General features: G+C 34.0%; 1 protein-coding gene across 1 annotated transcript in view; it reads left to right on the top strand.

Moving 5' to 3' along the window:
* LOC135195284 (LIM/homeobox protein lim-7-like) overlaps positions 1-15,000 on the top strand; it is a 278,819-nt gene that overhangs the window by 155,671 nt on the left and 108,148 nt on the right. The window contains 2 exon segments of the mRNA XM_064221543.1: positions 2,297-2,395; positions 4,637-4,803. Coding sequence (XP_064077613.1) covers positions 2,297-2,395; positions 4,637-4,803 — 266 coding nt within the window.

Raw genomic sequence — 15,000 nt, 5'->3', positions numbered from 1 at the left:
ATTAATTCGTATAGCGTGGAAGTAAACACTTTTATATTATTATCAGCATTCATATAAAATAGTTATGTTCGCATTCATATGAAATATTTTCATTCGCATTCGTACATAATATTTTTATCTGCATTCGTACATAAATGATATTTTTATCTGCATTTCATATATAATATTTTTATCCGCATTTCATATAAAATATTATTATCCTCATTTCATATAACACATTACTATCCGCATTTCATATTAAATATTTTTTATCGGTATTTCATATAAAAATAATGTTTTATTGAGGGACAAGCGTGAAATGATAAATGTGAAAATTATTTTTATTAGTAATGTTACCATCATATATATATACTGTAAATTGTCTGTGTACCTGCTTAAATTGCCGATTTATTTTTCCAAATAGGTTGTTATCCCGCTTGCTTTACTACTATACTACTACTACTACTACAACTACTACTACTACTATTTAATAATAATAATGATAATTAATTTCGTACCTTTCTAACACTTACGTGTGATATTTAGATATCAGTATCGTATAATGTTACTTTATATCAATTTTAGACAGGGTGATCAATACTTAGGCAAGGGGATCCAGTACAACATATACAAGTTTTTGTGTGCGTTTGTTTGTTTGCTTGTGTATGTGATTGCTAGCATTCCTTCTACCATTGCATTCTTAATTGGTCATTGTGACGTTTGTGGCCTAAAGTAAATTGCATAATGTTTAGAAGTGATGTTATGTCTCGACCAAAAAAGCAAGTAGGAAATTTTGAATATTTTGAAAAATTTGTTCCTGCGTATACATAATTTTTAGGTGTAAGTGTATATAGACTCACACATATAATAAATTTAGAATTTTAGATGCCTCTGTATGTATATATTGCACTGTACTTGCAATATGTACATACTTGCATACATATATGCGTAAGTAGGATAATTTGAATATTCTGAAAAGTTTGTGCCTGCGTAAACATATTTATTATGTGTGTAAGCGCATGTAGACACACATATAATCAGTTAAGAATTTTAGATGTCTCTGTATGTATATATTGCACTGTACTTGCAATATATACATACATGCATGCGTAATATGCGCAAGTAGGATAATTTGAATATTTGAAAAGTTTGTGCCTGCGTAAACACATTTATTATGTGTGTAAGCGCATGTAGACATACATATAATCAATTTACAATTTTAGATGTGTCTGTATGTATATATTGCACTGTATTTGCAATATATACATACATGCATGCGTAATATGCGCACGAGTCAACGTACGCAAATAACGAACGCATACAAAATTCGCCAACGAACACCCATCGTGATCACGATAATTACATTTCATTTCCAACTTCCCCGCCCCGTCCCACTGACCATTCCCATGACCTTCGATGACCTGACTTACGCCAAGGGTCACTTGCGACGCGTCTCGCACCTGTCTCCCTCCCTCCCTCCCTCCCTCCCCAATTCCCCTGGGCCGTCAAACGTTGTGTTTCCGACCACGTGGCGACACGTCGAGAGATCATGAGAGCGCACGTGGTGTGATTTTGTTTGTGTAAATGAAATTACAGTTTCTATAAGTAATGTCACAACGTGGTGTTAGTTGAATAAATAAAAATAAGCGGCTTTAATATGCTCTCTCTCTCTCTCTCTCTCTCTCTCTCTCTCTCTCTCTCTCTCTCTCTCTCTTTCCAGCTTGTTAGGAGCAACGTATCTGAAAGGAGTGGATTTCTAAACACCGCAAAGCTAAAGAAATGATAACGCTACTGATGGATATTGATCTTAAATTCTTTGAGCAACCGTCTTTTTAATACATCATAAGACCATCATAAAAAGCAGCTGAAAAGAAATCTAATGACTTTTAGGAATTTTGCCATTTGTAGGTCTTAAAAGAAGTCAGTTTCGATTTTTTAAACATATTGAACTAGTGATGGATATTGATCTTAAAATGTTTGAGTTAGTTACCATCTTTTTAAAAATACATCATAAGACCATCATAAAATGCAGAGGAAAAGAAATATAATGATGTTAGGAATTTTGTCATTTGTAGATTTTAAAAGAAGTCAGTTCCGATTTTCTAAACATATTTAAAAACATTTGCGATAGAATTTAGATGTCCTTTATTTAATGATGTTCAGAATTTTGTAATTTGTTGATTTTAAAAGAAGTCACTTTCGATTTTTTAAACATATTGAAAAACTTTTGCGATAGTATTTAAGGTGTCTTTTATTATTCATATCATATAGTTAAATTTTATAGCTTTTTTTGTCATACTTTCCTCTTCTTTTTCAGATTATTCGGTGCTAAGTGTGATAAGTGTGGCGGGGGCTTCAGCAAACAAGATATGGTCATGAGAGCGAGGTCGAAAATCTTCCACATAGAATGTTTTAGGTGAGATTTCTCTCTCTCTCTCTCTCTCTCTCTCTCTCTCTCTCTCTCTCTCTCTCTCTCTCTCTCTCTCTCTTTTGCACATGTATTGGAAGCCATAGGTTGAATATGTAAACAGAAACAGGATCATACATACACATGCGAACATTTACACATTTATCTTATGTCTACGGTTAATTTGAGTGTTCAGTTTTCATTCGTAAATATTGGTTCTTATACACCAACCATCACGATATATGCTATATATATATATATATATATATATATATATATATATATATATATATATATCAATTCAGCTACATATAATATCTAAAATCACTTACCTCCAAATGATATATATTTCATATATGTACGAAGGGAATTTTTAATGATAAGATAGATAGGAATAGATATAGATAGATAGATAGATATGATATAGATATGTATGTATATATTATATATATATATATATATATATATATATATATATATTATATATGTGTGTGTGTGTGTGTGTGTGTGTGTGTGTGTGTGTGTGTGTGTGTGTGTGTGTGTGTGTGTGTGTGTGTTAATTTAATATATAAGTTCTCACAACGAAATCTTGGGTCATAAACTCTTGGACTGTAGTTTAAATAGTTCAGGAATACATTAAGTATAACGATAATTCAACTTGTCTGGTTATGATTGACTGAACTTGAATTGAAAGTTAAAAAGAAATTCAGTTGAAGCTGACAATAATAGTTCATTTTCATTCTTGATTCGTTTAAGTTTGATTTGAATTATCCCAATCAATAACACCAGTCCTTCCATAATTCAGGTCATGCAATTGAATTTGAGCTTTACGTTTGTTAAATCAAGGCCTCCTGTTATAAATGAGTTAAATTTAACTACGATGTTAGTTAAACTGCTGTAGTAAAATTTAAGCACTCTAGTGTTATTTCAGTTCAATTCCAGTCATCCGTGCTGTGTTAGTTCAGTTAAAGTCATCCTTAGTTCAATTTAAGTCATTCATTTCTGTAGTATATTCAAATTCAGGTCATCTGTTTTATTTGAGTTGAACATAAGTCATCCGATTCTACATTAGTTAAATTTTCGTCAGCCAGTTCTTCGTTCGTTAAATTCAGGTCACTTAGGTCAACTATATGAACCCTTAAAGGGAGAATTTTCAGGTCCCTTTCAAGTGAGGAGGAAATGGATTTCTGACCAAAATGAGAGAGGTATTTCTCGGAATTGTAATTAAGCCTTCAGAAATTCCAGCTGGTTGGAATTGGAAAAAACTGCTGTCAATTTTATATTCATGAGGATACAAGCCAAATACGAGTCTCTCTCTCTCTCTCTCTCTCTCTCTCTCTCTCTCTCTCTCTCTCTCTCTCTCTCTCTCTCTCTCAATATTACCTCAGAATATTGAAGAAATTTTAGTAGAATTATAAGAAAAATTATTGAAATAAATTATGGTGAGCCCTCTGTGGAGGTTCATGAAATAAATATGCAAAATAGCTGAATCGATTTATTGATTTGAACAAAACCTGGTGAATAGGTTGATAGGTTGATTGTGCTCACTGTACGTGGATTAGAAAGGTCTTTTCACGTAGATTTGACCAAAAGAACACTCAGCATTTCTTGCGTACGTATATCTAACTATCCGTTGTCTGTCTCTGTGTCTGGTTGTTTAATTAAGAGTTGTTGTTATCATTACCTGAGTTTGTTACTACTGAAGTTACTAATTGTAGTGTCCAACAACCCCCGCCGGCGCCCCCCCCCCCCCCCCCAAAAAAAAAAAAAAAAACCCCCACCAAAAAAAAAAAACAAAAAAAAAAAAAAAGAAAAAGAAAGAAAAAAAACTGCTCACCGTCGATAGATTTTGTTAAACTCTTTATGACCCTGAAAGAACCTGGTATAGAATTAATTAATTGAACCCCAAATGCATTAATAAGCATTTTAAAATGACATTGTGGTTTGACACATTTCATTTATGAATAACGTTACTGTAAATGTTTGTTATTACTGTTTCAGCACAGTTCGTTGCAATAATAACGCGCGATTTTACTGTGTCGTAAATCTTGTACTGTCCTATTCAGTATTTAAATTTCTAAATCTCCTCGACAACAGTACCCCTTCAATCCAAATTTTAATGACTAATTAGGCTAACCAGCCCTTGTTTTCTGTGACCTGCGTTTTCTCCGAGTATAACCAACCAGCGGGGCAGAAAGGAACCTTACCAAAGGAGCCTATACGCCCTCTATATTTGCTTCGTCTCCCCAGATGCAGATCTTGTGGGAAACAGCTCCTGCCAGGCGACGAATTTGCTTTACGAGAAGACGGACTCTTCTGCCGCCACGACTACGACGCCATCAAGGAGGAGGTCCCAGACGACGATATTATGGACGACAACCACAACACCGATCCGGGTTTCCCTGTCCAGTTAGCAGGTGAGGCTTTGAGTTGAAGTTTGTTTCGTGTTCTCCGTCCAGTTTGCAGGTGAGGTCGTGGACGGAAGTTTTGTTCCGTGTTCCCCGTCCAGTTAGCAGGTGAGACATTGAGTTGAAGTTTGTATCGTGTTCCCCCTGTCCAGTTATCAGGTGAGGCCTTGAGTTGAAGTTTGTTTCGTGTTCCCCGTCCAGTTAGCAGGTGAGGTCGTGGACGGAAGTTTTGTTCCGTGTTTCGGACGTGTTCCGGCTGTGTGTCTGTTTGTCCTTTTAGTGTTCAGAAACTCGTAGTGATCTAAAAATACAAACTTGTATTTTTGCCTTCTGATAAGATTTTTTAAAAGCAAATACAGATGAGACGTTGCAATTTATGCATTTGACTCGAGAAGCTTTTGCGTGAATATTTCTTAAGTCGTTGTACTTAGATGCTAATGCAATCTTTCCCAGCCTCCGTAAAACCTCAGTACTCGGAAACACGGTATTTTCTATTTAATGTTTTCGAAGTGTACACGTAGCCTATCACATCATATGTTTTCGTTCGCCTTCCATGGGTAACATGCATTGTTATTTTGTAACTCCCGGAATCTGTATCAGTGACAACTTGACAGTGCCGTAAAAAAAAAAAGACAGAATAAACTAGAAAGAAAAAAAATTGAAAAGACTAAAAATACAGATCCAGCAAAGCAATTGCATTCTCTCAATCTGTTGCAGTTTGATTCACTCGGTTTACATGGATGTTTTACCGATTAAAATTCTTAGGTCTGATTTCCAACGGAAAAGAAATGTTTTTCCCAAGGCCCGAGTTCGACACTGGATGGGTTTGGAAGATTCTGGTGTTCCTCATGGTAGTTATCTGACTGTCGTGGGTAGTAGCCAGGGTAGAGAAGACCAAGTTACAGACGGCTTCATTCACACTCATAAACAATATATATATATATATTTATATTATATATATATATATATATATATATATATATATATATATATATATATATATAAATAATTTTGTATATATATACACATGTACATAGTACATATATGTGTACATACATACATACATATATATATACATATATATGTGTGTGTGTCTATGTATATATATTATATATATATATATTATATATATATATATATATATAATATATATATATATTATATATATATCAGTAGGGAATCTGGAAGTCAATGGAGCTATCAATGCAGTCAAGGTATTGAAATAATTTTTAAGTTAGAAAAGAAAGATACAGACGATAGATTAATATTGCAATATACTGTGTGTGAAATATCCAGTGAGAGAGATCGAGATAGATTGAGTGAGAGAGAGAATATGTGTGCGTGTCTTTTTTTTTACTATACGTGTTAGAAAAAAAAAAGATGTGAAGATGTACATCATTATTGCTTTATATAATTCGATGTTTCACTGAGCTACGATGAATTGAGCTTAGTTAACGAAAGCTGTATGTTGATTGTTAGTAAAAGTTTTTATTTCTGTAACGTTCAAAATTTCCGCATCACATGACATTTCTCTGGTTCAAATTACGTGTAAAGATATTTCATGTTTTTGTTGTTTTTTAGCCCATTTATTTATTTTTTACGTGTTTTTATTTACTTCCAACTCTGATATTTTGTGGAACTTTTTATCTATTTTTTTATTATTATTTTTTTTGCCTTCGTGTTTTATCCTTTCGTTTTCGTTCTGTTTATTGGCTGGAGATGATTAGGTGTTGCATATATTGTAGTGTGTGTGTGTGTGTCTTATAGATGCACACCAACGTCGCTGGCGCTCAGATACACTAACATCTCCTATGACCTTCGATCATTCCTCGACTCTTTCTTTCCCCATCTCAAATCACATCGTAGTTTATTCGGGTCTGGACAAGATAAAGACAGTGAGTTTCCTCGCTTCACTGTGCGTCAGAAAAACAGACATACAAAGGCGCTGAAGTACAGACAGTCCCGTTCATAAACACACAGACACAGAGACACACGTGAGACTCTTGTAAATAAAAAGAAAATGAAAGAAAATCTTGAAATTCCGAAGAAGGGATTATCGCATCCGACGGGGAGTATATAGCAGCTAACAAGAATGGGAAAGAGTCAGAGAGACGTCGGCGGCGGCAGTAGTAGTTTTCCCCTCAAAGTCTTTTCCCCTCAGTTTTCCCCGGTCCTGGAAAAGCCCCGCCGATGAAGATTTATGGATGCCCTCATCCAAAGCCGGAGATCAAGAGGCATATCGGAGTAATTGAATGCGATATCAGCTGATCAAAACCTGTGATTATCGTGCCCCTGGGGGTGTAGCTGAAGGGTAGAGAGAGAGAGAGAGAGAGAGAGAGAGAGAGAGAGAGAGAGTTGAGGGGAATAGAAGGGGGAGACCAAAGACAAAAGAACATCCAAAGGCGCATATGGTCCCAAGGCAGTTCGCCGAGTTGAGGGGCGACCGTAGTGTTGGGATGCCTTATAAATATTTCTGTATTATATTTTATGAATATTTTATGTTGTTATACTGATTTCCTGGGAGCGTAATTGCATATAAATGACTTCTATTTATTTAGTCGTTAAAATTGTTTATGCTCTTCCAACAATAATGCAAAATGACCTTCGTCAGCAACTGTGGGAGGTGGCGTCGGCGACGGGGCTTCGCTGGGACCAGATGGAGGTAGGCCGGATTGGGTTACCGCTTTCTTATTTGACTTGTTTATTATCCTTTCGGTAAATAAAACTTGCATATTGATTCGTCCTTTCGTACGGTGCAACATCGGGTTGGCGTATCGGCTAACCTCCCACCCACCCCCTCTCCCCTCCCCTCTCTCTCTCTCTCTCTTTCTCTCTCTCTCTTTCTCTCTTCAAAGAGAATCAGTGGCTATTAATTATACAAGAGATTCCGAAGGTTGCACAAGTGGATTTGATGTTTACACTAGAACGCAGATGTACACCACATTGGGCTCATGTTTATATTTAACAGTTTGGTGCTTAGTCCTTCGGTCGTGCATTGATGTTTTACTTATAGTGTATGTATATATATATATATATATATATATATATATATATATATATATATATAATCTATAAATCTTCACATCTGTAGTTTTATATGGAATCAACGTCGATCTGCGACATTGATGACCATAATTTTTTGTGACGCCAGTTTATGAATTAATTAATTCGTGCATTGATTGTTTTACATATAGTAAATATGTTTTATATACATACATATATATGATATATATTATATATATATATGTATATGTATATGTATATGTATTTATATATATATATATATATATATATATATATATATATATATATATATATATATATACATTCATACACACACACACACACACACACACACACACATATATCATATATATATATATATATATATATATATATATATATATATATGTATATATAAATCTATAAATCTTCACTCTGTAGTTTTATATGGAATCAACGACGATCTGCGACATTGATGACCATAATTTTTTTCTGACGCCAGTTTATGAATTAATTAATTCGTGCATTGTGTTTTACTTATAGTAAATATTTGTATATCATATATATATATATATATGTATATATATATACTATATATACCATTCATACACATTTATATATATATATATACATTTATATATATATATATATATATATATATATATATAAATATATATAAATATAAATCTTCAGTCTGTACTTTTTATGCGACATTGATGACCATAATTTTTGTGTCGCCAGTTTATGAATTCATTAATTCGTGCATTGACTTTTACTTTATAGTAAATATTTTATCTATTTTTTGTATATATATATATATATATCTATATATTATATATATAGTAGATATATATATATATATGTGTGTATATTATTTATATATATATATATATATATATATATATAATATATATATATATATATATGTGTGTGTGTGTGTGTGTGTGTGTGGTGTGTGTGTATGTGTGTGTGTGTGTAATAAAGAGCTTCACTCTGTAGTTTTATATGGAATCAACGGTGATCTGCGACATTGATGACTTATAATTTTTGTGACGCCAGTTTATGAATTAATTGATTCAATAGCCTCTTAAATAACCGTTTACAGTAATATGCATCCGGTATTGACGAAAAAGTAAAAAAAAAAAAAAGAACAGGTATTGTTTTTGAACGATGAAATCGATTTTTGAGTATTTTACAAGTTTTAATATTAAAATAATATATATTCAGGTAAAAGCGGTCTGTTATTATTATTATTATTATTATTATTATTATTGTTATTATTATTATTATTATTATTATTATATGTAAGCATCATTAATTACTTTAGAAAAGCTGCAACCAGATTTTTAAAAACTGTTATTGTTTAATGCATTGTGGTACATGAAGCTACCTTCCACTCTCTCTCTCTCTCTCTCTCTCTCTCTCTCTCTCTCTCTCTCTCTCTCTCTCTCTCTCTCTCTCTCTCTGTGAACAGCCAGGATCCATAACGCAACGCAAACAAGTACTTTCTACGAGTGCCAGGCAGGGCCATTTAGCAGTAATTACATTAAGATAATGAGGTTAACGCTGGGGGAGTGGATCGCATCTGCTAGGCACTCTCTCTCTCTCTCTCTCTCTCTCTCTCTCTCTCTCTCTCTCTCTCTCCTCTCTCTCTCTCTCTCTCCTCTTTCTCCTTCGCTGAAAGGGCATTGGTCTGCTGTTTGATAATGATGCTGCGAAGTCTCTCTCTCTCTCTCTCTCTCTCTCTCTCCATATATATATATATATATATGATGTGTGTGTGTGTGTGTGTGTATACACATATATTATATATACCATATACATACATATACAACATGAAGTTTTTTTTATATAAATATATTTCTCTCCTCTCTCTCTCTCTCTCTCTCTCTCCTCTCTCTATCTCTCTCTCTCTCTCTCTCTCTCTCTCTCCGAAGCAGACTCCCCACTCCATATTAGATCCCATATTCTTGATTTTTTTTTTTTTTTGCTGATTCTATTAGCGATTTTTCTGTGCCTGATTCTATTTGTCAGTGTTCGTGTGCCATTATCATTATCACAGACGTGGTTCTCGTCACTTTTACATTTTTAAAACATGATTTCACCGGATAAAGAATAATTGATCCTTTAGATGAATGTTTTGGATCTGCAATGCTTTAGTTGTTATTTATAATACAAGGGCAGACAAATTTTATTCCATCAGATTTCTCTTAAAGGGGAAAAATGGAAAAATAAATATACTAAAATTCAAAATTCAGGTGAATGTTAATTTTTTTTTTTTTTCTAAGTGCCTATGTACCTATATATGGTGGTTAGGTTTTATGTATGTGTATGGTACTGAGGCATAGGTACAGACAGACGCTCTGTATTTTATTAATGGTATGAATACTAATGCTGTTTCCAGATACTTCTATATAAATAATACATAAACAGAATTGCGTGTCCTTTGGATGGCTAATCATAGTGTAAAAGTTCCTATCATAGTTGAAAAGACCAGTTTTCAGTAGAAAAGAAATATCCGTGCTAGAACGCCATTTAGTTAATTTTTAAGTCATATTCTAAAATATTTCAACGACAAGCAACAAGGCGGTGTTAGCAAACTTTATTTAGTTATTTATGTTCGTTTTGGTTAATTATTTTACGTTTTTAATTTATTTATTTAATTTACTTATTTATTTATTTACTTTATTTATTTTTTATTTATTTTATTTATTTGTTTATTTATTTATTTAGTTATTTATTTATTTATTTATCTTCTATAAACTGGATCGAGATGCACTATAAAGGCTAATATCATTATGGTCTTGATGGAAAGGAAAATATTATTATTATTATTATTATTATTATTATTATTATTATTATTATTATTATTATTATTATTATTATTATTATTATTATTATTATTATTATTATTATTATTATTATTATTCTGGTGGTGACGGGAACACTGGCTAGGAGATGATACTATAACCTCTTGAATAGGGGAAGGTTATACGGTTTAAATAAACGGGGTTTTAGATGCTACGGTTGATTTTAAGAAAAAAATTAACGGTTCTAGTTAATGTAATATGTATTGAACATAGTACCTCATTGCTTAAGCACAGTTTTTGCTCACCAGTTAAACCCGGGTAAGAGAAAACTCCAAAGTAAAAGTTAAATAAAAAAAACAATTTTTTGTATTATTCTTTTCCATTAAAGTTCTTTTGTCGGTGCTTCTTCTTTTTTTTCAAATATTTTTTTTTTCCACAGTTTTACTTCTGTGCTTCTGATTCCCCTACTTTTTACATTTTTCTTGAATTTTTAACATTTGTTTTTTTTCCTGTATATTCGTGTTTAGCCTTATTTTTCTCTCTCGCGTTTTATTGCTTTGTTCCAGATATGTTGTACAATTCAGGAACAAAACATTTTTTATTCATTTTTCCAGGAACAATATTCTTTACATTGTATCTTCGGCAATGTATATCTCTTGAATCTTATGTTACATATATTTTTTTATGCTGTTCTGTTGTTCACTACTTTGATTGAAGAGAACTAAATATTTAGTTATTGCGTGAATGTAGCGAAGAGGAGAGAATTGAAGGTTTAATGGGAAATCTCTTTGAAGATGATGTCAGACCCAACTCTTACAGTTCTTCCGATGGCAGACACCTTTGATTGGGTAGAATGTTTCTTGTTTTAGAGGTTAAGAGATTCAATGATCGACCAAAAGCCATGAATCTTTGATTTCAAACTTCAGTCATATACTTTTAGGATTTGGACAAATCTGAACCCAACAACAGGAGGCATTCAGCCAAATAACTTTTGAAGGTATTGTACGAAGCAAGGCTACAAATTATATCTAGGCCAGTCCCTTACGACGCTCCTGATTGGCTGTTGCTAAGCCAATCACAGGGCAAGAAACTCTCAGTCTATCGAGAGAGTTCACATAGGCAGGATGTATGTTCCACCTCTCCTTAGGGATACTTTTGAAAGACGTATCCCTCAGGAGAGATGGAACATAGATCCTACCCATGTGAACTCTCTCGAGAGAGCCTGAGAGTTTCCAGCCCTGTGATTGGCTTATCAACAGCCGATCAGGAGCATCGTAAGGGACTGGCCTAGACATCAGATGCACGGTTGATGTGAATCTACTATAGATAAAAAGACCATGCTGAAGGGTCATGATTTAAAGATATGTATTTAAGCTGGTCCACTGGTATAGTGGTTAGTGTCGTGGAATGCCACTCAGATGTCGCGGGTTTGCGTCTCCCCAGGGCAATGATAAATCACTGGCCGTATACCGTGATCAGTTACTACCGCAGTGTGGGGTCTGTGGTGGGAGGTTGACACCAACATTCTTTGGAAGCTTAAATTTCAAGTCAATGACCCCTGTGTGCTTGTTCCATGTGCAAAGGTTTCAGCTAATGAAATATAATAATCATAATGATGGAAGAAGAGAATAAGGTATGATTTTAAATGGGGAAACAGATCGATGCCATGACAGTTGAAGGAAGTGGCTTTTCAAGTTCTTGTTATAAAGACATCCATCATCTGTGAAACTCGTAGTCACTTCCATGACATGACATGAGTCTTTCTAGACATTTTACACAAACAAACACACATACGCACGCACGCTCAAAGCATTAAACGGTTGATTGCATGACAAATATTCAAGTCTCAGTGGGATGTTTGAAGACTTATTTTAGCAACTGTAGCTATAATAAATTCACATCAACGTGCCATTTAAGTGCACATCTTTTCGTTTAACCGAGTACGATGAAATACAGGTTCAGATCTGATTTCCCTTGTTTTTTACTTTGCAAATTTCATCCCCCAACTGATTTTGCCATTATTACTTTAGTAAAAAATGCTTTAGCGTTATTGTTTCCCCATTGCCTTTGCCTATATCGCTATTGCTTTTATCGGAATTTGCATCATCTTTTGATTTTGACATTATTTCTTTGGTAGAAAAAATGCTTTAGCGTTATTGCTTTATATCTGTATTACATCATCTTTTGATGTTGCCATTATTACTTTAGTAGAAAAATGCTTTAACGTTATTGTTTCCCATTGCTATTGCTATATCGCTATTGCTTTATATTGATATTGAATCATCTTGATTTTGCCATTATTACTTTAGTAGAAAAAATGCTTTAGCGTTATTGTTTCCCATTGCTATTGCTGTGTCGCTATTGCTTTATATCGGTATTGCATCGTCTTTATTCCCTTCCTGTTATTCCAAGGTATGCACCCATTCCCGCCTTTAGCGTCATCCTCTATTTTTCTCGATTCGTGACTGCAATCTCTCATTTTTATCGTGTTCGTTCAGGATATCTGTCACAACAGGCTGGTAGTAAGCCGTCTCTCAATCAGCATTACCAACCTTCCATTCTTATGCGTCTACATTATTTTATTTTCCTTTATTGTTGCATGGAATGCGCTGTCAGTTCGCTTGCCCACTGGAATTCCAGGCTGGTGAATATTTCGTTACGCTGGACTTGACTCGTGTATTCTTTTAGTAGGTTTTTTTAAAACTCGTGTTTATTCATTTTCTTGTTTTATCATCAGTTTAATGCTTATTTTTACTTGTGTTTTTATTCACGTTCTTTCGGTCATTTATATAAATATCTGTGTTTTGATATCTATATTTTTATATATAGTATATATATATATGATATATATGTATGTATATATAATATTTTTTCTGATATATATATATATATATATATATATATATATATATATATATATATATATATATTATACTGTAAAAAAACTTATACATGTAAAAAACTGAATGCTGGTGTAATTGTGCGCTTGTGGCATTTAAATCCATCAGCCATTAAGAATTGCCTAGGAGAAAGAAAGTCGGAAAACCACACATTACTACACACGCACAAACACACACATACACAGCCACGCAATGTGTGTGGTTGTGCTTGCGTGCACGATCGCTCCTACGCCCACAATAAACTAACAGAAATAATCCCGGCGATAAGATTGTCATTTCATTACGAAACGAGGATATGACTCGGAAGTCATAAATCCGAGTCTGTTTAGGATATATATACAGCCGAGCGACAAATCAAGATTACGAGTGATTGACAGTTCAATCACGCTGGCAGCGCGAGAAATCAGGCGGCATTTCGAAAACGTGACAACCGAGAACGTCGGTAGAACTTGTCAATGTAAATGGATTTCTAGGTTGTTACTCATGATGGGCATTCATTCTTCATTTAAAAGCCTGCAGTTCGCGAACGTCATATCACCCCGTAGTGAGGTAGAGTGGTGCACTGTAGGCATTACATGAGGTTCTTTGCAGCATGCCTTCTGCCCCTAGCGACAACACCTTTCGTTTCTTTTACTGTCCTTCTTTCATATTCTCTCTCATCCATCTTACTTTCCACACTCTCCTAACGCTTGATTCATAGTGCAACTACGAGGTTTTCCTCCTGTTACACCTTTCTAACCTTTTACTGTCAGTTTCCGTTTCAGCGCTGAATGACCTCTACAGGTCCCAGTGCCAGGCCTTTGCCATAATTTCTGTATTCAATGAATCAACATCATATCATGCAAGCTTCCATAGAATGCATTGCCCGTGAGAGAATGAAAATTCTAGGGTCTAATAGGAATACCTACCACTGATAACAAACACCAATGCTTACTTAGTTGTAAGAATTATAAAATATATATGTTTAATTAATATTCATGGGAAAGGACTATATATATATATATATATATATATATATATATATATATATATATATATATATATATATAACGCGAAAATCATATTTAATCCCGAGTTAATTCATTTTCATCTTATTCTTGTGAATTCAAAAACGTTTTCAAAGAGCTGAATTATTTAAACCATAAATCCATACGCAGCACGTGTACACACACGTACAAGCTTCATGTGTATCGGCAGTTTAGCCGCATATTTATTCCCTATTTTCGAAGATCTGGCTGCCTGTTCAACATTCCTGTAAAACACATAAGATTATGTCATTTTTGTAAGTCAAGTCTCGCGGACGTTTGCATACCGAGGAAAGCGATCATCCCCTGACGTATTACCGAGTAAATGACGCAATACAATTCTGGGCAAATTAGGCATAATGTCTTTATATGATACACATCCCTCTAGGCTTGACTGTAACGATCTTCGCCGACCCCTCCCGTCTGTAAAATGATAAAATATTTGTTTTTAGAACCGTTAATTTTGGG

The sequence above is a fragment of the Macrobrachium nipponense genome, chromosome 16 (assembly GCF_015104395.2).
Source record: "Macrobrachium nipponense isolate FS-2020 chromosome 16, ASM1510439v2, whole genome shotgun sequence".
NCBI lineage: Eukaryota > Metazoa > Arthropoda > Malacostraca > Decapoda > Palaemonidae > Macrobrachium > Macrobrachium nipponense.
This window is presented reverse-complemented; position numbering and strand designations above follow the sequence as displayed.